Raw genomic sequence first — 27,624 nt, 5'->3', positions numbered from 1 at the left:
CAGCTGTGGGCTCCACCCTCTGTAAGCTGCTTTCTGATTGGCCACTGGTTAATATGTATAAATCCCCTTCATGGCTTTTATCAAATTTTATAGTGACTCTATCTGTCCAATCTTCTGTATCATTTTTAATTTTATACCATCTAAAACAGGGAGCCATAGAATAATCGTCACTATCAGTGCCAGTCAAATGGGAATGACCACCTCATTACTACCCCTGTCTGAATGGGCTGATTATGGGATGAAAGGAACCTGGCAACAGACTCGAGCCTGCGGCGTCCTGGTTTTCTAATTGATGCATTGTGTTGAATTGCAGCTGCTGCATCTCTCTTTTTCCACTTTCCTGCTCTCCACTGTGCCTGTGACCAAAGAAATAAAAAAGTAAACGAAATACTTAAGAAAAGTGAATTGCCCCCTCCTCCTTATCAGTAAAAAGAGCAAAAGCTGGTTGAATCTGGCAACAAGAGCAGTTGAATCTTACTCAATTATGCCTTGTTACCTCCCTGCATCCTTTTAATGATCCCACATAGACAAAGCACTGTGATCCCACTGTGAAACACCCTGTGATGAAATAAACTATTGTGTGTGTCCTCGCCCCAATATGCTAATCCAGGATTAATTATGGGCCAACCCTAATGAGTATCTCTCTCGCCCTCTTAGATATGTAAATGTACCAGCAGCAGACAGCATTGTGAGGCTTTTGTTAACCCTGTGTTTTATATTAAAAAAAGGGGGACAGGATGGAAAGGGACAAGGACAAAGGTTTAAGGACCATAAATTATTTCAAATGGGATCATTGCTGAAACAAAACAAGGTCTTTTCTCATTGGATCAAAGGAGCAAATTAGTGATACTAAGAAATCACCACAAGCTTATGGTGAATCTTTCACCTTGATATGACTGATGCAGATTGTTTACAATCAGCAGCTACCTGTCTCTGTGACAGCATGGGCTGTGAAATGTTTTTCAGTCTCGTACTTACACAGGAAGTGTGAATATGGTCAGAACCAGAGGAAGTGCACTCTTGTAACACTCCCATCCTCATTACAGCTGTGTATCTCACCAGAAAGACAAAAGTTTGCTGTTTCAAGATCGGGTTATGCTGTGAAACAGTCAGACTCCTATGCAATGTTAAAAGGAAGTATCTCAACTAGGTACAGCCTATAATTGTATGTAGCGGATGTCCCTAGCGTCAATGAAATAAGCAGCAGCAATAAACTAATTTAAAACTAAATAAACTAATTTTATAACATCTATGATTACTTCCAAGCAGTGGTAAGTCAAGATCTAAAAATATTCAGTTCCTTAAGGTTAGTTACCACTAAACATTACAAAACAATGAAAACAGATACAAGTGAATGTAAATTTTACTTCATGTAACACCAGTATCAATAGTAAAAGGTTTTTTTTCTATAAAAATTGGAACTATAACAACTGCCTCATATAATGCAACTTTTTAGTGCTTAGTGTTACAGAAGTACACCAAACAGTTCAGAGAGGAAGGGAATAAGTAAAAAACTAGTGGTTGGGCCTTTAGTTGTGAAGATTAAGGTTAAGAATCTGGGAGTTGTGTTATGTTATTGAGTATACTCACAAAGATAGAAGTGTTAATATGTTTGTGTGACTTTATGTGTGTACGTCCATGCATGTGTGTGTTTGCACCTGGTGGGAACCGAAACCTGTTTGTACACTCATATTGTGGGGACTCAGCCTTCCTCGTGGGGACCCACTGCTGATCCCCACCATGGAAATGACTTAATTTTTATAGTGATGACTTAGTGTGTGGTCAGTATACAGTAGGGTTAGCATTAGGGTTAGGCAACTACTGTATATGGTTAAGGTAAGGTTAAGTCTCCAGGAAATGAATGTCAGTCTATGTGAAAACACACTGATGCTTACACACTCTTACTGTGGGGACTTGGCCTTCCTCATGGGGACCAGATGTGTGTGTGTGTGTGTGTGTATGTGTGTGTGTGCGCGCGTGCTTTTGGGGTGAGGGAATCGGGGGGGGGGGGGGGGGGGGGGGGGGTTTGAGGGCCTAAAAGGTCTGATCCCTTCGGGATTCTCCATTTGAATAAACTGCGTCTCTGTCCATGGTGCTGAAATCTGCTGCTCCGGGGACCGGCCACGTGACTGCGCTTCCTGCCTCGGAGAGCAGAATGCTGTACGAGCGTGCGCGTGTGCGTGCGTGCGTGTGTGTGTGTGGACGTGTTTGTGTGAAAGCTATATGCCCGCCGACACCTCAGTCCTGATCATGAGCGGTTCGGGCTCACGGGGAAGGCTTCTCTGAGGTGCGGTGTCGGGGTTGCTGTAGTACGCTTGCAGAGTGGAACTAGTGCAGTTCAGTGCGTAACTGTGACTCCTAACGTGCATCATTTTCTTCTGTTTGTCTCGCCGTTGCAAATAGCAGTGTGGCAACTGTGGATGGGCACACAGGAGTGGGCTGCTGCCCACCAAGTCTGAACGTGTTTCGGGGGTGCTGAGAAGAAGTAGAAGAAGAAGAAGATGTAAGAATCCGCAGGCTTTCCCGCAGATCACCTCAGGATTCACAGCCAAAATGCAGAAAGGGATGAGACTCAATGATGGCCATATCACCTATCTGGCTCTTTTGGCCAAAAAGGATGGGACGAGGCGAGGTTGCCTGAGTAAGAAAAGCTCAGACAACACAAAATGGCATTCAAAGTGGTTCGCTTTGTTACAGAATATGCTGTTTTATTTCGAAAACGACTCCAGCTCACGCCCCTCCGGACTGTACCTGTTGGAGGGATGCGTTTGTGACAGAGCACCGTCACCAAAACCATCTCTCTCAGCGAAGGAATGCTTAGAGAAACAGGTAAGACGCTGTTCACACAGGAAGCCGCCACAAATCTCACTGACTTGACGCTGCCGAGGTAATCCGTCAGTCAGAAAGGACGCGCTCTCGTTAATGCTGCTGCTTGATGGGAGAAACTTGCTTTTATTAATCTGACCGCTGGGTCAAAACAGCAATAACGGGAGCAAGAACGTTGTACACTCTGCAGATTACAAACGAAAACACTTGCAGTTTTTATCGCGACATCTCTTTACTGATATATAATTATATAATGCAAACATATTCCCAGGAATTGCTTTTTTTTTTTTTTTTTCTCGCATTATATAGTTCACTTGACGTTCCGTGTTACGTAATTGCGTCATCCTAACTGATTGAATGTCTCGATTCTGCACTGAAACAGCCTCAGAGCCTGCCTCAAACGTTTAACTCCTCGAATGCATGAAACCCAAAATACATAGTGGGGGTCAGAGTTGGAAGGATTAATGGATTTCTGTTGTGCAAACTTTGCAGCCACGGACACTATCAACCTCCAGCTCTTTTCTCTTTCTCGTCGTCATCATAATATTTGTTGCATCATATATATATATATATATATATATATATATATATATAAATTATAAATATAGACACTATTTTTAGATGTCTCAAGCGGTCAGGGATTGCAGCGCATAATATATAGGGAGTAAACTTAAACTGCATCCAAACTTTGCAGGTTGCCATCTTGCGGAGGAGAGCTGCCCTTTCCCTGTCGTTTTGACGTATTGATTTAATTCCTTGTCTTGATATTAATAGCATCCTACCTTGGCAACTGCGGTCTCCCCGGTTTAAGGTTCATTTGATAGCTCTCTCATTATCGTGGGGTTGTTAACGACAGCCATGAATGAAAAAAAAACAAGCGATGTCCCAGGCATGCTTTTGTTTCGCAGTACACTACCCCCCCCCCCCCCCCCCCCCCCCCCGCACAATTCGTTTTAATTCCTCGGGCATTTAGTGCCATGGATTAACATTTGTGAGGGCTAAACAATTTCCACTGTGTTTTTTTTCTGTTAAGCCAGTGTGACATAGTGGGATAATAATCCCAGGAAAAGCATGGTTGCCTGCAGTGCAACAGTTTTGCGAAGGCTGCTGCTGGAAGAAATAAACCTTGTGGCAGAAACGAATTTAGGAGCCAGAGAAGTGGTCAAGCTGCTGTGAGCTATGACTGCAGTCACCTTCTGAAATCTGCTCTGCCAGCTGCAGTTTCTCCTGCTTTCCTGCAGCACAGACAATAAAGAACTGAAGTCAAAAGTCAAAGTGATGGATTACCTCACCTATTTCTTTTTTGCCAGTATCATTTTAAATTTTCCAGTGAGGACAGATTTATATTCTAACCATTTTGAGTCTGTACAACAAAGCTTTAAAATGAATTGTTGTTAGTTTAAGTACAGAAACTGTACAACACATCAATTTTCTATAGGCTACATAAGTTTTCCAAGCTCTGGAAAAAACAGCTGGGAAAAAAACACAACTGCTTAAGACAATCTGAAAAACTCAATGTCCTAAGTCTTAAAATCAATAACTTCTTCCAGGACATATCAAAATCCCTTACAAATATTAAGTAAGTCATATAAATCACCTTCTAGCATGTTGCTTAATTTATGCACTCCTGTTTTGAGACATATTGCTGAGAAATTGCTAAAATGACCAGCCCACTGCATCTTGCACACATTTCCTACTGTATTTTACCAGGTGTTGTCTGGAAATGAATGAGTTTAAAATGACAATCCTATCCTGTCAGATATATTTGTGTTTTACTGCATCACCTCAAAGGAAGAAATTTCTGTTGACAAATAAAGCACAGATATGTGTTAAATCTTCAACGTTGGCTCCTGTGGTTTACAGCTGTAGGACTGTTTCCAATGGCCATACCTGGTGTCGCTGTCCATAGTTCTGAAGTCTGCAATAATGTCACACACACAACTCTTTCCTGGCTGAGGCCAGGAATGTACAGTTACTTTATCCTAAACATAATTTTTCCTTTAATGGAAACCTCAAATTGAGGCTTTTGAAGCTACGGTCCTCTGTAGGCAAACAAACACCACTGGTTGTGTTCAAACATGTCAACCAAAACTTTGGCTCTCCATCAAGAAGGAGGATAATTTTTTTCTTTTTCTTGCCAAGTAGCTTTAGATGCCTAAAATTTACCAGACCTTAATCAAATGTAGGAAATCTTAAGATTAAAATTGTCATATGAGTTGGTCTGGAATGCACTGACTAACAGCCTGTTTTGTTGTTTCGGTACGAGGTTTTGTTGGTCACTCTCATGGTGTGAATTATTAAAATTTCTCCACTGTTAAACCTATTTTCTTAAAACCATGTCATGATGAGGGGAATGCTCTATTCTGGGATGAAATATGTATTGATTGACATCTATGATGACAGCTGTTCATGCAGGCTGCTCAAGTGAATTTATTTCAACAGCGAATTAAATAAATTTGAAAGCCTTCAATTAACATAACACAGTCTTCTGTTCAGCACGTGTCCCTTCACATAATACGTGTCAGAAATAAATTCAAGTTATTTGTGTGGGGGAGTTTATTTTTCAGCATAGGTCTTTAACACAAATAAATCTTCTTCACATGTGAGAACAGCACACTCTAACGTACGATCGATACATGTCTGTACACCTCCACATCTGTACGTCCTGTGGGACTCTGTGCATGCCTTAAAGTCTACATTTACCTCATTGTGTCCTCCTGCACATGCCAGTGTCAATCTCTAAAACTGAGCAGCTCCACAGAAAAGGTGAGATGAGGACGCAAAGAGTAATCGATGGTCCAAGTGTCTGAGGGCATACGGATTTCCTTTTAACTTCCTCACTGTGGACAAACACATGACACCCAGTTCAATGCGCAGACTGCTGAGGTCATCCAAGGCATCGCTACTGTACATATTTGACATTAAACCTGTTACATATGCAGATTAAGCAGATTCGAGCTTACTGTTGAGTGTGTTAGTGGTGTGTGTATGTGTGTGTGTGCACATATTGCATGTTTGTGTCTGTCAAAGCTGCAGGAGGAATGGCCGGGCGAGTACTGGATCTTATCTGTATGTGACAGGGAGAGGGACAATGCAGCGAATAGATGCCAAGCCAACTGCCACCTTGCAGGGCTACAGCGCTTTTTATAGCCCTCCCTCCTCAAAAAGGCAAAAGATCTTTTTCTCCCTCCCTCTCCGTCTGTCTCTGCGTTCTCATTGTATTCTTTGGAGTGTTCTACTTTTTAAATGTTCTTATTCCCCATTTAGATAGCGAGCTACGTTTAAGCCCACAGTTACTATGGCAACCCCTATTTGCATCTGAAAAAGTGCATTTGAAGGGGCCAACAAAATGTGCAACAACATGCCTCGGCATTGTGCTTCACTTAGTTATGTTTTCTTTTATATAAACAAACATACAAAAAAATGAAAGGAATAAGTATCATGATGGAAAGAACAGTCCACCTTTTTATGAAAATTACCTCAGAAACTTTAGAAATCCATAGTATTTTGTTTTCCTGTTGGTTAAACAGTATGCATATATTCTAAATATATTACAATTGTTTGTTTGTGAATGTATTTCTCTTGCTTAGTTTTTACAATTTCACTTAAACATGGTCCAGTTTTAGTTTACTGCAGGTAGTAACTCCAGACAAATATTACCTTTATGCACATAACCCTTGTATTTCATTAATGTTGGCTTAAACTTTTTGACATTTTGCCATTTGGCTTAAATGTTTTTTATTTTAATGTTTTAATAGTTTTAACACTTTTGTTTTTTTTTTGCAAAAAATAAATATTTATTAATAAAGTGATAATGCTTTCTTTTGGCACAGAGTAGGTATGCACACATTGGTGCAGGATGGAAAAAAAAACACAAATGAATTTAAAGTATTGTTTCTTCACACGAGGACATATTTTATGATTTAGACATTATATGGGTCATTAAAGACAAATTAATGCACCGAGTTGCTTATTTATTGTGTAACAGAAAACAAAATAGACTGTGTTAATAAGTCATTCTCATAAAATCAGGAAAAGTAATGAAGTATGAAAGTGATAGACTGATGTTAAATTAAGGGCTTTGAATACGGGAGCCTAAACAGAACATATAGGATTAATGCATGTTTGAGAAATATCTATATAGACTACATTCCTCTCAATAATATTGGGATATAACAGAGTGCTATCTCTGTAATTCTTTCAAAATGCAAAAGACAATTTCACAAAAAATGCTCTTTTGAACAATGATGGGCTTTTTAAAGTTTACGCTTTATTTTTGTCTGTAATCATTATAGAAGAAGTTGTGTTTAATCTTTCCACATTTTCTCTGTTCCAGATGAAATTCTCCGGTTTTTATTCACAGATTTAAAACAATGATTTACTACTTTGTTTCACTTACCAACAGATAATGTCTCCGTGGCAAAAAATGTAGTGTCGTGGAGCTAAATATAGCAGCCTAAAAGGCTTGACACACCAGCTCTCAGAAAGCGGGAGATGGGAAGCACATTATTGACAAAGGCCTGTTCTGCTGCTCATCAGGAAATATGGAACATTACTCCGCTTTACAAATGATTTGCTCTCGGCATTTGTGAGGGATAAAAAAATCCATTATAATGGATTTGTGGGGGTCTATTTACAATGCATCAGTGTTATATAATTTGAAGCATTTCTACCACAAATAGGCTGTCAATACTATTATTGCAATGACCACCACGTTGTGGATTTGAGGGTTTGATACCATTGAGCCTATTAGAATACAATAACACCTACATTTGCCATAATTACCATAACTTACACTTTAAGTCTGCTGGGATATAATTGGCAAATGAGTGAGGACTCACAGGTGTTAGTGTCACTAAAATGCACTGGAACAAAGCAAAACAGAAATAAAGATAAACAAAATATGGCGTCAGTGGAGAGGTTTCTACCGATTCAGAGGTGAGTTGCCAGGTTACAGGCAGGATGCACAGAGGCTTTATAATGAAGCTCTCAAGACGTTTCCCTCAGGATTTCGCTCTCCCACTCGTCCACACATGGGCATACATGTGTGTATCATACCACTCCAATTTCAACAAAAAAATAGGTTTAAGAAAAAAGCCAGTCAGCAATGAACATAGTGTATCGTTTGCTTGCCCCCCCCCCCCCCCCCCCCCGTTTTCTACATCTTTAACTATCAAACACTTTAATATAATCTGATTGTCTCATTTTATCCCTGAACAAATATCTGACCCTGTTTCTATGTTGTTGTTTTCCAGTATTACTTCACTGTCACATTCAATCATGAGAACCAGAAGGCTCTGGAGCTGCGCACTGAGGATGTCAAGGATTGTGATGAATGGGTGGCCGCTATCACACAAGCCAGGTACGTCTCACACATAACCTTTCACCTACATACACACACTGAGCTGAGGACAGCTACATTTACAGTGTGTGTGTGTACATACCCATGTGATGTAGTGTCCACTACACACGTTAGTAAGTAAAATCTACATTTAATCTATTAAAATCTTACCTTATCATAAGATTAAGGAATATAAGTATCAAATTATTTTGTCAGGTGAAACCCTTCTGTGTGGCATCACTTTTTCAGGAACTACGTAAGAAAAGGAAAGGGTTTCTGGAGCATATTGGGAAAAACAAGATGATAGATGATGTGAGGTTGTAATTGGGCACAATGGTTCTTTGAGCTAAATGCTAACCTTAGTATGCTCACAGGGTCCCAAGGAAATCTCAATGTGCTGGTATTTAGGTATCATACTGAACAAGTTTATCAAACTTTCGACAGAAAAATGTAAGCAAGCTCTGCAGTCACTGAATAATTGCGTATCCCTGTCCTATCCAAAGTATCCAGCATCAAGCATTATTACTCACCAGTCACATAATCCCATTGTAAAGGCTAAAGTTTGTGGTCAAAGTGTTGCTGCACAAAAACTTTATGCCACATTATTGTTTCCAATAAGCAGTGAACTTGTGCTCCTGTTGCCCCATAAGTGCTGACTCCTCTACTTGGATTGTTGTGTGGATGCCTGTTATAATTATCAATTAAACAGCTATTATATAATGAAATAAATAAAGCATATTATTATTAGACTTGATGTATAGAGTTCTGAGACATAATGAGTGGAATGACCCTTTAGGATTCAGAGACGAAAGGACATGATGAAAGACAAGAAATACAATCACTCTAAATGTCAGTAGTGTGCATTTGTATGGCAAAAGGTTAATTGATTGGACTCACTGAAGATTACATTGATTAATGCTCAGTCAAAGCAGCAGCACTTACTGTACAGAAATAAACTGTCCTGTGAGCACATAATACACAGCAGGCCAGTGACGAACTGTAGTTACATATCATCACATTGCTTTTTTGATGTCTGATATCTGGATCAATTCTATGTTCTAATGGTTTAAAAGTTTTTACCACTTTTTTTGTCATTTAAGCACATTTACACTTTAACAAGTTGTTTTCAAATGAAGTTAACCTCCCTTCTTTACAGTCCTCACTTTTCAGGAGACATCAAGTTTCAAAATAGTTTGAGCTCTGATTTATGAGCTTGAAGGAGCTGGTTTTACTGGTTTCAAGTTTTTGCTTAGCATGCACAGAGAGTGTGGAACTGGGTAATGTACAGAATAATTCCCCATGCAGAAACAGTCTTTACACATGGTTTGCTAGGCCCTTAAGCATTTGAAGAATTGACGCCTATGCTCCATGCAGACATAAGGTCAGTGTCATACGCTGATCGGAGGTTTGCATTTGCTTTGGTAAATCGACGTAAAGCCCATGAAATATGAATTAAATGAGGTCCTTACAGTGTCTCTGTGTGTGTATAGTTACAGGAACTTGGCTACAGAGCATGAGGCCCTCATGCAGAAGTACCTCCATCTACTCCAAATTGTGGAGACAGAGAAAATGGTTGCCAAGCAACTTCGTCAACAGATAGAGGACGGGGAAATCGAGATAGAGCGCCTAAAATCAGAGGTAACTTTAGGCAATTTCATGCTAGTAATCCTTGTGTACATGCGCGTTTTATCTTATGGTGTGGTATGCAAATATGGAAGTGAAAGTGTCAGTCACAGAGGATAAAGACAGAAAGGAGTCAGAGGACAAAGGTCATGACCCAGATTCCAAACCACAAGGAGTCGAGTTCATGGTGGGTGTCACAGCCTGTGGTGCGCCAGGGGTGTCCTTGTTAGAGACACCACAATACCGTTCAGTGTTTTGTATCTTTATTATTCAGTCGAGAGTAGATCAGATGTATCTCTTTAATGTGCTAATGGCTAGCTCCAATTGAACTGAATGCTTTCAATATGCATGAATCAGCTTCTATTGTACTAGATTCTGCAGTCTGCACCAGAAAATAATAATCTACTGTTTCACTTTCCATGCTAAAAGCCTGCAGTAGTAATGGATTTTGGGTTGTTTTGTTAATTTCAGTCCTTTATTCAGAGCAGTATTTGTTGTTTCTATAGTATTCATTCACTGTCATTCTATTAAGAATAAATGAAACAGGGTTGAATAAAATAAAATCGAAAATGTTTGAATACAGCTAGAACAGTTCATTCACATTTAATTCTTTGAAACCAGCTCGCAGATTATAAAAGAAAGTTGGGCCAAAAGCAATTTAAAAACACTGAATAAAACATTCATAAGAATAATAAAACAAAGAGTAGAGTGAAAGAATATGAAGTAGGATTTTAGCTGCATTCAATGTCTTGACCCACTGAGTCAATGCAATACTTGTGTGGAATTTCAGATTGCTGGGTTGCTTAAGGACAATGAGAAGATCCAGTCAAATCCAGAGGTACCACCCAGTGAGGATGACACAGAGATCAGGAAGATCAAAAAGGTGAGATCTGACTCAACACTGAAAGGAGAGAGACGGATTCACTGTGAAGTTCTCGTTATCAAGAAAAACTAAACCACAGAGCACAAGCACAGAGAACAACCAGGCAAGGAAACGGAAAGGAGGGAGGGTTTTTCCGAAGTTTGATCTGTTCCAGCAGGGATATGTATGGTTTCCGAAACAGGTTTTTCAACAATACATCATCTCTGGGCACCTGCAGGTTTTATTTTTAACCTTCACCTCACATTCACACTCACATTCATAGCAGGGTGCCCCTCATCCACTACAACCACCAGCTTGTTCTGTCTTCAGCTCTACTGAAGCAGCTGCCTGCTTCTTAATGAAGCGCTAGACTTTGAAAGGATATGGTGACAAACTTAAAGACCATTATTCCCTGATTCTGCACATCCCCGCTGAGTGTTTTAGTGTCAACTCATTGTTTTGCTTTTACGGCCCACAACTTCAAAGGTTTGATTCACTCTCAATGGTCTCGTCAATAATTGCAGCTGTTTTACCAAACTGAAAACAAAGGCAGCAGCTCGCTACAGTAGGTGGTGAGCATACTGGAACATTTAGCAACTAAGAAGCAAGATATTTTCTTCTGGTGACAACTAAACCAGAGCAAAAAGGAGTATTGGATTTGTCGGCTCAGTAAAGGCACTCCAAATAAATGTCTTTAGGATGTGTAAACAACTGTTTGCTAGTATTTTTTCCATAGCACCTTTTTTTTTTTAAAGTAATGATGTATCAGTATTGTGTTTACTGTTTACTGTGGCTGCCAAACAAACACGTGATTAGTGCAAACACTACATTATTTACTGTTTTGACTAAGCACAGCATTATGACCCTACAGTGTTACTGTAAACGATACCAGATGGTTGGCTGTAATTTGTCCAGAAAACATGGAGGAATGTTAGTATCTGTTCAGAGTACTGAAAAATGTCCGGTGTTCATATAAGAGAATCCAATACTCATTCTCTTTGAAGCTCTGTTTATTGTCTCCATTAACTCCTGAAGTTTAATATCAGTCAGGTAGCATAACAACTCTGTCCAAAACAGATGCCATGATTGGCAAGAGTGAGAAACCACAAAGTTACAGACGAGAGGAAAAGCCTGACCGGAATGATGCTTTAATGCTACACGAACATGAGAGGAGCCACAGCGTCAGGTGATAAGTCTGTGCTGGGTTTGTCACTACAAGCTGCACCTGCCAGGTTTCACATCATTATTTGATTTGTTGTTAATATTTTAAAAAAGACTGACCAGACTATGTTTAAGTTGCAGATCAGTCATTGGGATTTATGACAAATACCTTTTACCAATATTGTGGACTAAAGTTAACGTTCCAGGCTGATACAAAATTTTTCCATATAGCTTTCATATATTTCTATGACAGTTGATTGACAGTGACGTACTGATGAGTCTAGGATGTTGATATCCAGCTGAGTTTGCACATGCCTTTCATAATCTAAGCTTTAACACCAGACATTTCTTTTGTCAACAATATTTAATATTTTACAGGTCCTTGACATCTCATTGTTTCATGCAAATGATTATAATTGTCCAAAATAATGCAAAAAAGGTACATCTGGAATATTGAATATTGTCTTAATGTTGTCAATGAAAGTCAGGTATCTCCAGAATTTTCCAGTAGCTGTAGGAAAAGCTGAAGGAGTACAAAACTCCTGGATTACCTGAAAAATGTGTAGTCACAAATGCTAAACACACACATATAAACATAGGAAACGTCTGTGTGCTAAATCTTGTCATCGCAGGTCCAGAGCTTCCTGCGTGGTTGGATTTGTCGCAGGAAGTGGAAGACCATCATCCAGGACTACATTCGTTCACCCCACGCTGAGAGCATGAGGAAGAGGAACCAGGTGGTGTTTAGCATGTTGGAGGCCGAGGCCGAATACGTCCAACAGCTCCACATTCTGGTCAACAACTTCCTGCGACCGCTCCGCATGGCTGCCAGCTCCAAGAAGCCACCCATCACCCATGATGACGTCAGCAGCATCTTCCTTAACAGGTGGCTGGTGGTGACACTGGGTGTGAGAGTGGTGTGACTCGACACAGTGGGAGCTGCCAGCAGATATGAACAATAGCTCATAACCACCATTTTGCTTATTTGTTTTTTCAGTGAGACCATCATGTTCCTCCACCAGATCTTCTACCAGGGTCTGAAGGCCAGGATAGCCAGCTGGCCAACACTGGTGCTGGGTAAGAAACACAAAGACCACCCCTCAGACACCCACATTAGAAAAGCTTTAAAAAAAGATAATGGCATTGTGCTTGTAGTACAGTATGTCTCTTCCAGTGAATCCAGAAAAATAATTAAAGTGCTCTTGAAGATGAACTAGATGTTTGAAAGAAGAACAAGGTTAGCAGACTTTTGTAAAACTAAAATCAGTGTGGAGGTTTAATATCTCCTCTTTAAGTGTACCAGTTTTTTATAAGTGTAATCGCTGTCGCTTGTTGTTTATGAGCTTGATGTATTAAATAAAGGCTTGCTACACACCTGAAAAATGCATTTTCGTCTTACCAGCATTGTGTTTGCTAGGGTTTCTTAAAGTGTCAGTACATCCAAATCATGCACAAAATGAGCAACAAGGACAAGAAGCAACAAGTTTGCACTTTTTGAATGTAGGCCTTGCCAGAAACTTTACAAATAGCAACTGACAAGAAAGAAATAGCAAATATTTTTGTTTTTTGCATTTTCTCACTGGTATTCTGAATCTCTATGAGCTATTATGACAATAACCTAAGGACTATATCAGTGAATTAAGAAGATGAAATTTTCTGCTTGTGTTTACAGCTGACCTATTTGACATCTTGCTGCCGATGCTGAACATTTACCAGGAGTTTGTGAGGAACCACCAGTACAGCCTCCAGATCCTGGCCCACTGCAAGCAGAACCGAGACTTTGACAAACTGCTGAAGCAGTACGAGGCCAAGCCCGACTGTGAGGAGAGGACCCTGGAGACCTTCCTCACTTACCCCATGTTTCAAGTAAGCTTCCTGGGATACAGTGTGCAGTCAGGAATGAGATGATATTTGTCTCCACTCATTAGTTCTCAAGTCGGAACATGATTAGCATTTCTAATCAATAATCAGAGGTTGTCTAAGCTACAGCACAAGCAGAACAGTTATGCTGAGACTTGTGATAAAGTAGAAACAGTAAAAGTAAAAATTATTATTATTATTATTATTATTATTAATTTTATTATTGTTGTTAAGTTTCTAGTAAAGGAGAAAATCAAATTCATAGTAAAATCCACACATTTTTATTGATTTCAAAGAAGAAGAAAAAAAAAACAACAGGTCTCATGGCCAAAGCTACTACAGTGAAGTTGGTTGACACTGTGCTCTACTAAGCTTTAAATCTCTCGACCTCTAAAAATGTAAAATGTACATTTTAACACAAAAAGATTAAAATTGCTCATTCCAATAAGTGCTTCAAGCATGTCTCACTCCCTCTCTGTCTCTCTCGTAGATCCCTCGTTACATCCTGACTTTGCATGAGTTGCTGGCTCATACTCCCCATGAGCATGTGGAGCGAAACAGCTTAGACTATGCCAAATCAAAACTGGAGGAACTGTCCAGGTAGATCTCCTGTCAGTTAGTCAGTAAAACAATTGAAACTGTAATGTGAAACTCCATCTGCTTAATTGGTTCGAGAGCTTTTTTTAATCATTATGTCAATCAGTCTGAATGATGGAAAATGCTGACATTTGTACTATTCTGCTAATGAGAAATCTTATCAGACTTTCAGTGTGCACCAGTCCTTTACACAGGTCTGACAGAACTATAACACAGTATTTCCATGTATATGTACATCTTCACCACATAGGTATATTTATCAGATTTATAATGGGTGCTAGAGCTTTTATTGTATTTGAATTTATGGGTATTTGTTGTCTTTTCAGAATCATGCATGATGAGGTGAGCGAGACAGAGAACATCAGGAAGAACTTGGCTATTGAGCGAATGATTGTGGAGGGTTGTGAAGTGCTGCTGGACACCAGCCAGACATTTGTTAGGCAAGGTAAGTCTGTTTCATTGGCAAATTAAAACACTGACAGAAAAGATGAAATAAATTTTTATAGTCACTTTTCTTGCGCTAACCCAATGGACAGCAAATGAAAATAAACGTTAAACATTATGGGGGATGCACGCTTCAGTCTCTGTAGCCTGAAACTTCATTTATTCAAGGCAAAGTGTTTAGTTTATCTAGTTAAACCCACAATATCTAAAGAAAAATCCCATAACACAATTTACAATCTGCAAAGCTGTTTGCAAATATATAAAACATTAATAAAGGGGATATATTTGATATTATGAAAAAGTCAATCAACCGCCTGTTACATAAGATTACAGAATGACTTGAAAAATTAAATACAATGCATGAATCTATGTAAAACTGAACCACACATTTGTCTTTATGATTGATTTCATCATCCTCTACAACAGTGGTTAGTGTCGTACTGAAAAAAATAGGAATGTAATACAGTGAAATATCAATTCGTCCACACTCACCTCTCTTGCAGCCTGTTTTTGTTGTTTTGCATCTTGTGTATTCTTACCCTCCTCCATTGCTGCAGATTTAAAAAAAAAAACATTGATTGCTGACGTCCACACCCAGGCTTGGCATATAGTTTACTGTAAATGCTAAGTACCAAAAACTATTTTATGTATGTTTATATATATATGTGTGTATCTATGTGTTTGTATGCGCACAATTCCACAGGTTCTCTGATTCAGGTACCAATGAGTGAAAAAGGGAAGATCACAAGAGGCCGACTGGGCTCTCTGTCTCTGAAGAAGGAAGGTGAGAGACAGTGCTTCCTCTTCTCCAAACATCTCATCATCTGTACCCGAGGCTCTGGGGGGAAACTTCACATTACTAAGGTAAAGTATGATTGTAATGAAGACTAGTAATTCAATTAAGCCCTTTTGTTTTACTCTTACTAAAGATTACCATAGGCACTTGAAAGTAACATGATTTTTAAAATGCATGTAGTTTCTCTTCTTTTCTTCAGTGTTCTGTACTGTTATCAGCAGAAGTGGTTCAAATTTGTTCAAATTATTCGGACATTTCCACCGTGTGTTCATTGGTAACATGCTGTATGTGATTACAACCTCTCAACGCTGCTACAGAACGGAGTGGTTTCCCTCATAGACTGCACACTAATGGAAGAGCCAGAGGGGACAGATGATGAGTGTAAGTTTCTACATTCACAGCATATCTGAGTGTTTTATTAATAAACTTCACATTTATAGAAGTCTACATGTACTGTATGAAGTAGGGGAAACATCAACCAGTGCAGTTTTTCTGTTCCAAACTGCTGGATTTGGTATCACCTTACAAAAGACGAACTTGTAGCAACCTGCTTGCTGAGAGCTGTAACAGTGATTCATCAAAACTGCACATGCCTGTTTCTGAGGGGCTGGTGTTATGTAACACAATCCTAAAATATAAGGATTTTTTTACCTTTCCCCCTTCATTCCCACAGTAGCTGTTACGTTGGGGGCAGCAAAAAGTGAAGAGATATAATAAAAACCTTATAATTCCTCATTATAATCCTGTTTGCAGGAGCTTAAGACTTTTTTCTTAAAATCTGTTGTTTCGTAACTCACCACTGTTAGATTGAACTTGCTCTGAGTAATAATATTAAGCTTTTTGGTTCTTTATTCTTCTCTTTCAAAGGATCTTATGGCATTTGTTGTGTGTATACTGTCCTGTAAAAATAATGATGGTTGAATTTGTGTTTTGCAGCCAAAGGGGAGCGGAGTGGTCAGGACACAGAACACCTGGACTTTAAAGTGATCGTGGAGCCCAAAGACGGCCAGCCTTACACCGTCATCCTGGTGGCTTCGTCACGACAGGAGAAGTCAGCATGGACGAGCGACATCAGCCAGGTACAGTACGCCTCATCAGCGATTACAGACAGAACATAGTATGTTACAAATAAAGGCACACTGGCAAGTGCTGATGTACTGTATGTAATGGGACAAGCGGTCATTGGATGAGGGAGAGTTTATACAGAAAATCTAAGCTGAGACTTTTAACACCTCTCCTACAAGGGTTTTTAGCCCTTTGGTTTATGGCCATTCTGGTGCCTGGTTGTGGAGGTAGAAACATCCACATGTTTGTAAAGACACTCAGTCACTTATGTTATTAAACTCACAGAAAACCTTTTCTCTGCCTGTCTGCTTGACTTACAGTGCATTGACAACATCCGCTGCAATGGTCTGATGATGAACGCCTTCGAGGAAAACAGTAAAGTCACCGTGCCACAGATGATTAAGTAAGAGACAGAAACAACACAACAATACAACCACAGTGTAAATGCACAAACATCATCCATGAACAATACATGTCCAAATCACCCTGCACTAATATAATTGTAAAGGCCCTTAGAGATACAAATTTTAGTAAGGACTACAAGGCTTAACAACTTCCCAGATCCCCATGCAAGGCTAAAAATACTGTATATTGTAGTTTTTCAGGTTTTACTTATTTCTTGTTTATTTTGGTGGTTTGAATGTATCAGTCATCTGATTTTGTTTATTATTTCTCCAGGTGAAACTAACCCCTACACATCAGTGTTAATGGCTGTGTAAGCAAACTTTCCTAACTTTGCTTGTCCCCCCAACACAGGTCAGACACCAGCTTGTACTGTGACGATGTCGACATCCGCTTCAGCAAGATGATGAACTCCTGCAAGGTGCTGCAGATACGCTACGCAAGTGTGGAGCGTTTGCTGGAGAGGCTGACTGACTTGCGCTTCCTCTCCATTGATTTCCTGAACACCTTCCTCCATTCCTACCGCGTTTTTACCAGCGCTGACGTAGTGCTGGACAAGCTCATCACCATCTACAAAAAGCCCATCAGTGCCATCCCTGCACGGTGAGTGGCGCCCTCAGTATGGAAGCCCCATTCGTGGGGTTAATCATGGTGGAAAAAAAAAACATTTGTGGTAAGTGAAGATTATGAGATAAAAAGTCAAAATTAGTCAAACTTAGTAAGTAGCACTGTATTGTATTGAAGCAATAATGCATTTGCTGGGTTTTTTGGCTTGCTTTTGCTTTTATCTCAGAATTTTGATTTTGTAAGTCAAATTTTTTTTCACAATTTGGACTTTTTTGTTTCATAATTTTAACTTTCTATATTTGTTTCATCATATTTGACATTTGTTTGTTTTTTTCTTTTACTAGCAGAAATTGATTTCTATCTCATAAAGTTTAATTAAGGATTTGATGAACTCACTTGTATGACGTTGCCCATGCTAACCATATTTTAGTTGCAGACTAGCAGAAAGTGTTAGCTAAACACTTGCTGCCTGCAGCCATACATTTTACTGGACAGATACAGTATGACAGTGGTATCGATCTTCATCTAACACTCAACAAGAAGGCGAATAAGTGCTGTTTTCCAAAATGCCAAACTATTGATTTAAATTTGAAGTAACAATGGCAAGCACTGCTACAAAGACAAGTCATATTAACCAGTTAGCAGTAATTTGCACTTTGATAAATCTTTTAAAACCAAGTGAGGTTCAAGGTAAAATGTGATGAAAATGGGTATGTGTGAGAGAAAGTAACTAGGTATTTAACATGTGAAGGTGATCAGACTTGAAAATGCAGAACAATATTGACTAGTTAAAGAAAACATGTAACAACCAGTAAAAACAACAAATCTCAATCTGAGATGAACTATACAGTACATTGGCATCACCTCTGCATTAGTCTCTATAATTCTGTCAATCCCTGCAGATTTTATATTAGTGTGTGGACACCTTTGGAGCTAAAATGGTTTGTTACATTAAACCATCACTATGCATGTCTGGGTGAGGCCGGTCCCTGCAACAACTGAAAAAGGAACAAAGTTTGACATTTCCACAGATTTTCTCCTGAGGATGCAGCCGCAGCAGCACTGTTGTATTGGTGCAGTGAAAAGGTGGGACTTCCCCGGTATTTGAATTTGTCTTTGCTGTCTAATGGGCTGTCTGCAAGCCGCCCATCATGTTTTCACATCCTGTCCAGGTGAGAAGGGACTACAGAGGAGACCGTAAGTGGTCAGACCAACACATCACCGTCATAGTTAATTGGGTCCCGCGTACACCCACCTCTCCCTAACCCCTGCTCTTCTTTCTTTTTCCTCTCTTTACCATTTCCATTCTCTCGCTTTTATTTTTCTTTCCACAAGTCTGACCATCCCTCTCTCCGCTGCACTGTCACCATGGCAACCCTTCACTCTGCTGCAGGACCCCACCCTCTCCTTCTCGCCTCGTCTGCCCCCTCCCTCCCCCTCACTCTCCCTTTCTCCCATCATCTGCAGCGGCTCTACAGTATTAAATATTGATGGTGGTGTTTTGCACCCAGACCATGCTCCTCTCTTATCTCCTCCTCTTTGCTCCTGTTTGTCTTACTCCTCTCTTTTCTCCTGGTTATTTATCTCCACTTATCTTTCCTCTTTCCATTCTACTTGCTCTCCAGTTTGCTTTTTGTCCTTTGTTTTTCTGCCTCTCCCATACCTGCCCACCATCCTCTTCTCTCCTCCCACCGGTCATTTTCCTTTCCCAATTCTCATCTTTGCACCTTTTATCACTTTTCTTTTACTGTTTTGCATATTAAGGCAAGGAGACGCTGCAGCTAACACCATAGAGGGCAGGAGGCTTCCCATTCGCCCACTCCCAGCCAGCAGCCTTCACTGTGGTGGAATCTACAGCCACTATGTTGTTCCTCTCTCACCCCTCCTTCTTTGTCTAACTGTTTTTGCCCCTGTTTTCTTTTCTTTTTTTTTTTTTGAATTGCACCTCTATTTCTTTCCCCCACTTTCCCTCTCTGTCTCTGTCTGGCTCCCCTTTTCTCTCCCTTTCGCTCTCCCCATGTCTCTGTGGGCCTCCCCTGGGCTGGTTGCTGTTGGCAGCACCCGTGCCTCCCACACTGTCACTTGACATGCTATTTATAGGCCTTCAGAGGGGGTGGCTCTCAGTGCAAGGAGGATGCTGTCTTAAACAATGTAGCTTAAATAAAAGAGGCAAGAGCTCCCAAAGAGCCCTGTGGTTACTGTGTTCCCTCTCTGCTCACCAGGTGCACCACACATCCCCATAATCACCATTTCTCTCCACTCCGTGCTCTGCTCTTCAAGGCCACTGGAAGCATTCACCCAAAATTTAACCTTTTTCAGTAGTGAAAGTTGCTCTTGTTGCTCTTTCTGTCTTTTTCACATGCTCCATTCTTTTCTTTTCTGCAGCTCGTTGGAGCTTTTCTTTGCCAGCAGCCAGAACAACAAACTCCTTTATGGTGAACCACCCACATCGCCGCGTGCCAGCCGCAAGTTCTCCTCCCCTCCACCTCTCTCCATCACCAAGACGTCCTCACCCAACCGGCGCCGCAAGCTTTCGCTCAACATCCCCATCATCACAGGGGGCAAAGCCCTGGACCTGGCTGCACTCAGTTGTTCTCCCAATGGCTATGCAAGCATGCACTCCACCATGTCACCCTTCAGTAAGACCACCCTCGACATCAACAAGCTCTATGTGTCCAGCACCATGGCCAGCAAAATCCCTGATGAGGGAGAGCCCAAAACTGAAGGCAAGGCTGAAGAGACTGTCCTCAACAAGCAAGGTCAGATGCACTATCTGAAGGACTTTGCTCAGTTTTAATGAGATTCACATGAACTATGACAGCGGTTTTACAGATCCACTGTCATGCCCATATCTTGCATGTATTCTCTGTATTCTAGGTTGTGAAGTGGTGCTTTGGCTATATAAAGGGTCTTAAAGAGAAAATAAATAATTATTTTAAACAGTTTGCATTGGGACTGGACAACAAGGGAGCAGACAGAAGAGTCTCAAATGGTGATTGTGGTTACAGTATAAATGTGGAATCACATGTTTATATCCAAAAAAAAAAGAATTACAATAGCCATGTAGTTTTCTTTGGGATCAAACCTTTTTAAATAATATTATAAATTCAGTTGACTATATTTATCATTCATAAAACATTTAAAATGCGTCTTTCTTTCAGGCTTTATTGACCTTAGTTTTAGCCTCTGTCCTGGCCTTTCCATTCCCAGCTGCCTCCAATCCCAACCCAATAATTACGTTCTTACTTTTCTTTCTGTCTTTATTGCTTCTTACTTTTCTTTCTGTCTTTGTTGCTTCTTAACTGTGAAACATTTTGTGTCCAGATCTGTCCGTGCGAGAGGAATGCGATGAAGACCCAAGTCAGAGTGACGAGGCAGAGGCAGAAATGTCTCCTCCCAAGTCGCCATCAACACCCAAGAATGTCAAGTCAAAAAACTCTGGTACAGTAATACTCTTTGTCTTGTGTCCCAGCGTTGTCATGTTTAAGCTGTTGTGTGTCCAAGACTTGTTTAGAACGTCTTGTGATCTACTTTTGAATCCCAGCCCACCAGTTAAAAAATAAATGAGTTGGCAAGGATATTAAGTAACTTGGCAAGAATGTAAGAGCTGGCAAACCACAACACAGTAACATCTTGGCAAATGGAATATAACAAAGATCAATAATAATGGATATTGTCAGAAACAAAAACCATTGGCAACATGAGGCATATTTAACAGGCCTACTATTTTTATTATATCCTGTAAGACCACTTGAATGAATGATTCCAACTGGCAGATAAGCTTGTCAGAAAACCAAATAATGAAATGAGCAGCTAAACTGAAGTGAAAAAAAACTGTCCACTGAAACTTCACAGAAATGACCTGTAGCAGAAGTAAGATCAGAATCTGAGTAAGATTTCTTCAAAAGTACAGTACCGTGATGAACTAACTCTGGATGGATTTTGTTTGTTTCTTCCTGTTTCTAATCTAACCAGCAGCTGGTTGTAGATTCATATTTACTGTACTGATATGAGATCGGTGTCAAATCTTATTTAACTCTCTGTAGGAATGCAAAGAAGTTTATTTCTGACGAACTATTCTTCTAATATAGCTGAAGCAGTCACACAGATGTTACACCTCTGTTTAGAATCATTTGAAATAGTAAAAAAAAAAAATTGTATTGAAACAACTTCTGCCTTTAATTTGGCTTAATCCTAAAAGATGTTAACGAAGCAAGGGAGACCGACACCAGGCAGAACGGTAGAAGTGTAAATGTTAGATCCAAAAAAGTTATTTTCTCAATGTCAGTATGTGAATCAACATAAGTGATTGAGATGAGAAGAGCAGTTAAACAAATATAACCGCAGCAGACTTAAAGCAGACTTTTTTTTTCCAGAAAACGACAAGCGTAACTACAGCCAAATAAGGTCTTGATAAAAACCACCCACAGCCTCCTGGCCCTCCCCGTACCATGCAGAGAGGGAGCATCCACCCCGTAGGTAGTCAGGCACAATTCATCCCCAGTGTGTTCTCTTCCCACGGTGCTGGATACAAGGGAAGCCAGTGCCTTGTGTGAGTAGGTGGAAGGAAACCTTGTACCTTAGCAACGATGTGCGTGTTCTTCTTTACCGCCCCCGTCTGAACAGAGGAAGGCAGGGATGGGAGTGGTGGTGGTGGGGGGGAGAGACACGGGAAGGGTGGGGGGGTGTTGAAGGAGAGAGGGAGGGAGACAGTGGAGTGTACACCATCACTGCCACGAGCTCTGCAGGACACAATGTGCTGGGTCTATTTTAGCTCTTTATTGCCCTCCACTGGCCGACAACCTGGTCTGATTGTACACAGTATATAGTGGAAGCAAATCACTTTTAATGTAAAGGCTGTAATAACTGTATGCAACTGAAAATGTACATTTAGTGATAATAAAAACAGAAATGAAGAGGAAATGTGGGGTTTAACTTCAAATCTCTGTATTGTTTCCCTCCTTGCAGAGTTCTCTCTGTTTTCTTTCAACAATGGCATGGTGGTGTCATCTTGCCGGGAGCTGGACAATAACCGCAGTGCCCTTTCTGCCGCCTCAGCCTTTGCCATCGCCACTGCTGGTGCCAATGAAGGCACGCCAACCAAGGAGAAGTACCGTCGGATGTCCCTTGCTAGCACAGGTCAGTGACATGGATGGAAGGTACATCTTTTTTTCATCTTCTGACCATGAGAGTTTTCTGTATCGGAAACCAAACAAACAAAACGTAACAGAGGAACCATGTAAAAGTAATTGTGTTTCATCACTCTTGGTTCTAGGAAGTCAGCTTGACTATAACTTTGTCAAACCTGATTCCAGGTTTTCCTACAGACCAGAGGAATGGGGACAAAGAGTTTGTTATCAGAAGAGCCGCCACAAACAGAGTCCTGAATGTTCTGCGTCACTGGGTCTCCAAACACTCGCAGGTACAGTTCACCTTTTTTGCTTTTTTATTCTATGCTTTGTTCTGTTTCTTTTTTCCCTTTGCAAAAGTAAAACAACACTCTGTAATGGCACTGTTTTTGCTGTTGATCCTCAGGACTTTGAGCTGAACACAGAGCTGAAGATGCGGGTAATTGGCTTCCTGGAGGAGGTGATGCATGACCCAGAGCTCCTGACACAGGAAAGAAAGGCAGCTGCCAACATCATCAGGTAGGGGCTCTGTTGTCATCGCTTCATCGCACATCTAGTCATATATGACACATCTGTTTGTCAGCACCCTAGTGAAAAAAAAGTTCAGCCAGTAAGACATGGTCATTTAAAGAGGAAACGGAGATACAGTACATTACCACAACTCCTGTTGTGGTAGCAAAACTGGAGTGAAAATCCACTCTGGTGTGTGAACTAACCAACCTGTCAGCATGCAGAATTGATGCTAAATATTATCCATTCATGGAGCTGAAGTCAAAAGTGCCTGCTACCAAAAGGAAACAAAAAAAGAGAAATTAATACCCAGTGTAGTGGTTCAGGTTGGGCACTTTTTTGGAAGGTCAAATCCATTTATGTCAATTAAGTGTAGTGATTTGGACAAAGCTGTCAAAAAAAAAAAATTACATGTTTTTCTTTTTATATGCAGGACTCTGACTCAGGAGGACCCCGGAGACAACCAGGTCACCCTGGAAGAAATCACACAGATGGTGAGGAAAAGATTACAAAAGCTTTTTCAGTATAAAAACCTCTTACTTCTTGAAATTACAGGGTCCCTGTAAAAGTCATTTGTGCTTTAGTTGCGTATAATGCTTTTCACTGCCTTTCTGTATTTGTCTGTGTGTCAGGCCATGGACGACTGTAAGACTGAGCCATTTGAAAGCCACTCTGCACTGGAGATAGCTGAACAACTCACACTCCTCGACCACCTGGTCTTCAAGGTCATCCCTTATGAGTGAGTGCACACACACACATATATATGTGTTTATGCATGCATGCAGATAAAACTGGCACAGGTTGAGTGGGAGGATGAAAGAAAGTGCACACATTGAATGTTTTTCATTGTTGATGTTTTAAAAAACATTTTTTTTTTTCATCAGAGAGTTCTTTGGTCAAGGCTGGATGAAGAACGACAAGAACGAAAGAACTCCGTACATCATGAAAACAACCAAGCATTTCAATGATGTATGTATTTACTATGGGATTGTGAATAAAAAGATAGATAGATATGAAGACAGACATTATTATCACTGTGTTGTTCCCTGTTTTGGGCAGATCAGTAACAGGATCGCCACGGAGATCCTGCACTGGGACGATGTCAACCTGCGGGTGGCAGTGATTGAGAAATGGGTGGCAGTGGCTGACATCTGCCGCTGCCTCCACAACTACAACGCTGTGTTAGAGATCACATCCTCTCTCAACCGCAGCTCCATCTTCCGCCTCAAGAAGACCTGGCTCAAAGTTTCAAAACAGGTGTCTTTTAGCTTCTCCTTTAGCTTTGGACACAACCAGGAAAGCTCTTTATGCTATCAGTTTTCACACATGACTCTTGGAAAGAATTTTCCTAACTCTTCTATTACCAAGAGAGAGAATTTAAAAAAAATTCATTTTCGGTTTTTTAACTTCTTTTGAAATATAAACACAACATTTTGCAAAAGAAACAAGTGAATGGAAAATGCTATACTCTTATAGAGGCTGGTAATAGTCGTTTTGAGTAAGGTTTTCCTCAGTTCACAAAACTTACATTCACTACCATTTCCTACTAATAACACTTTTGTTTTGGTCTATTTTCTAGACAAAGACTGTGATCGACAAGTTGCAGAAGCTTGTGTCATCCGAGGGGCGATTTAAAAATCTAAGAGAAGCTCTGAAGAAGTAAGCAACCAAAGCTTTTCTCTTTTCCTGTAGGGTTTACTATTTATTCCCATTTGTGCCTTTGTGTTTGTTGTTCTTTGTGTTTATTCCTGTGTACCTCTGCCCCACATCTCCAGCTGTGACCCTCCCTGTGTTCCCTACCTGGGGATGTACCTGACTGACCTGGCTTTTATCGAGGAGGGAACACCCAACTACACCGAGGACAACCTCGTCAACTTCTCCAAGATGAGAATGGTAAAGAACAACCATGAGCTGATGTACATATAGTTTAAACCTTATATTGTTTCTGCTTTGAGACTAGTCATTGCCATTTTTGTTACATGTCTGCAATCTGTGACTCAAATATGTTTATTTTTACCAATTTATACCAGCTTGTTGACAATACTATCTTTGAGGTTGAACTTTCTAACATTCATTTAATCATCCTCCAGATATCTCACATTATTAGAGAGATACGGCAGTTTCAGCAAACAGCCTACAAGATTGATTATCAACCAAAGGTGAGCTAATGCTTTGTACTTTTCCAGGAGCTTATAGACTTTGATTACGTGTTCAGAGGTATTGCTTGACTGGTACTGCAATATCATCACAGTCTACCCAGTATTTGTCCAACAGTCCTACTGTGAAGTAAAACAGCAAATACTTACATTCATACTCACGTTTAAGATGTCAGTGACTTTGTGCATTTTGTATTTCTATTTGTCCTGGAAAAGGAGGTTTCCAAGGTGAGTTTCTAGCCAGTTATGAAAATTAAAATATGTGTCAAATATTTCTGTATTTTTTTTTCTTTCCATCAATCAACACTATAACATATTAATGTGATTTGGGGAGAGTTTTTGGAAAACTAAAAAAAAAAAAAAAAAACAATTTTAGTAATATAAAAAGATACACATTTGGCAGAAATGGCACAAATGCAAAAATTGTTATAATTGTGTTGTTTGTCAACACAGGTGGCAAAGTACTTACTGGACAGTAGTACAGATCTAGATGAGGAGAGTTTGTATGAAGCATCTCTGAGAATTGAGCCCAAAACTTCATCATGAAGAGGATCACCTGCTCTCTCAGCCCTCATATGAAGTGTACAAGAACAATTTATCAAAGTGTATATATACTATTATTTGTATTAGACACAGTAGACTGTGCCCTTCTAGTATGTGTTCCCCAATGGACTTGTTGTGTATCGTTATTAGAGACTGAGTAGAAGCCCAGAGAGGTTTTATTTATATAGTTGCAGAATAATTATATGTTATTTATTGTATTAAACACCATTTTATGATGAAATTATTTTCAAAGACAGAGTAAAGAGATGGGAAAATCTACAGATGTGATATTTAGTATATTCTAATGGGAAGGTGAAGTATTAAAAAGGCACTCATTCATGAGAGAGAGTCACATTTGACACATGATGATCAACTCCCACTTTTCTGCTCCACAGTCAAAACCAAAAGAGACTAGCACAAAACTGCAGTAAACTTTTAACTTTCTGTCTTATCTGTCCTATTAGTAAACAGGACATTTTTCACTTATTTGCCTTCAAGTGTAGATCCTAGAAATTAAAACTAACATTTGCAAAAGTAGTAATCCTTAAGATTTTAGGTCTTGGTAATATTAATGAACAATTACAACTATAGAGAAGTAATTATTGAATGTAAATGTACAGGGTGATTAAATGGCAAAACATAAGTAGTATGAAAAATTGGCTGCGATTTCATAAGATTTTAAGAATTCCAGTTTTAAGGTCGAAATTAGGACATTAAAACTTCTAAGAAATAACAGAGTTGAAAATTGGGACTGCTTGTTGAATGGTGTGCTTTGATGTTTTATGTAGCCACAGAACGAAAAAAGAGATTTGCAAGTGTGGCAAAGTGGCACACCTGCCGACTGAGCTGGGATATATGTTGTCATTTTGAAAAGATGGGTTTTTATGCTTTGCTTATTATCACTTTATTCCCCTGGTGGGCAACATGATGTATATACAGAATAAGCACCGGGCAATGTATGTAGCAGATGTAACCAGTATTGAGCCACTTCAGGAAGTTAAATTCCCACCTTCTACACTCAGTGAGAGCATAGTTTTTATGGTTAATCCTCTTTGGCCAGTGCATTATGGTTTTGCCTTAAATCATGAAATGGATTATATACCACAAAAGTATGTAAATTATTTTGTTCTACAATTTGCCAATGAAGCAGAAACATTTGCTGTGTACAATATCCTGTACAGGCAGTCTGATGCATTTCCTAATGTGCAATGTGTTAAAAACATATCCTTCAAAATGTGTTATCCTTATGATCGTTCAACTCTGTAATAACTCGTGTATGATACTTTAAAACAAATGTTGAAAACAACTTATAAGTGTAACACATTCTGTATCCTGTCTACTCCAACGTGTTAGCAGGAACTATACAGTAGTAAAATTGTGCTTACTCTTGGAATATTTATATGTATTTTTTACAGGCTTTGTATAGAAAAACACTTAAGGCTTAAGTGGCAGGCATGTGCCACTTTCACGTGTTCAAATCAAATCTATATCTAGAACAGTATGTGTACTGTATTTTAAACCCTACCCTTGCACATGAGTCTTTATCCTCTAACAGGCACATCAGATGTTTGCAGTGAGCAATACCCAGTGGTATGAGAATTATATTTCAGTCTATTTCAACAGCTTGAGCAGTATTTGCAGTTTTGTATAAAAGTGTATTCTTTCCTGATTACCTCTTGTTAATAAAGCTATTCTTTCTCAGGGGGAGAAGTGTCTTCAAGGCTCCCAAATGTTTGTTTAAA

General features: G+C 39.8%; 1 protein-coding gene across 1 annotated transcript; it reads left to right on the top strand.

Annotated features, from left to right (window-relative positions):
* Nucleotides 1-2,553: 2,553 nt before the first annotated feature.
* LOC113122337 (ras-specific guanine nucleotide-releasing factor 1-like) lies at nucleotides 2,554-25,885 on the top strand. Its single transcript, XM_026293623.1, has 27 exons — nucleotides 2,554-2,829; nucleotides 8,082-8,188; nucleotides 9,658-9,805; nucleotides 10,581-10,673; nucleotides 12,446-12,699; nucleotides 12,811-12,890; nucleotides 13,486-13,679; nucleotides 14,164-14,273; nucleotides 14,597-14,715; nucleotides 15,418-15,578; nucleotides 15,828-15,891; nucleotides 16,447-16,589; nucleotides 16,896-16,978; nucleotides 17,332-17,580; nucleotides 19,930-20,303; nucleotides 20,869-20,990; nucleotides 22,515-22,683; nucleotides 22,860-22,966; nucleotides 23,080-23,192; nucleotides 23,617-23,677; nucleotides 23,816-23,922; nucleotides 24,068-24,152; nucleotides 24,243-24,440; nucleotides 24,763-24,842; nucleotides 24,959-25,076; nucleotides 25,274-25,342; nucleotides 25,793-25,885. The coding sequence occupies exons 1-27, from the start codon at nucleotides 2,554-2,556 to the stop codon at nucleotides 25,883-25,885; spliced, it is 3,777 nt and encodes a 1,258-aa protein (XP_026149408.1).
* Nucleotides 25,886-27,624: the final 1,739 nt, after the last annotated feature.

This window comes from Mastacembelus armatus, chromosome 3 (assembly GCF_900324485.2).
Source record: "Mastacembelus armatus chromosome 3, fMasArm1.2, whole genome shotgun sequence".
NCBI lineage: Eukaryota > Metazoa > Chordata > Actinopteri > Synbranchiformes > Mastacembelidae > Mastacembelus > Mastacembelus armatus.
Note: the sequence above shows the minus strand (reverse complement) of the source record. Positions and strands in the feature narration are given on the sequence as shown.

Excerpts from the sequence above, each read along its gene's own strand:
- LOC113122337 (XM_026293623.1), top strand. The coding sequence starts at position 2,554 with ATGCAGAAAGGGATGAGACTCAATGATGGCCATATCACCTATCTGGCT. Across the intron at positions 8,189-9,657 it reads GCCGCTATCACACAAGCCAG|TTACAGGAACTTGGCTACAG; the intron begins GTACGTCTCACA and ends GTGTGTGTATAG. Across the intron at positions 16,979-17,331 it reads ACCGTGCCACAGATGATTAA|GTCAGACACCAGCTTGTACT; the intron begins GTAAGAGACAGA and ends CCCCCAACACAG.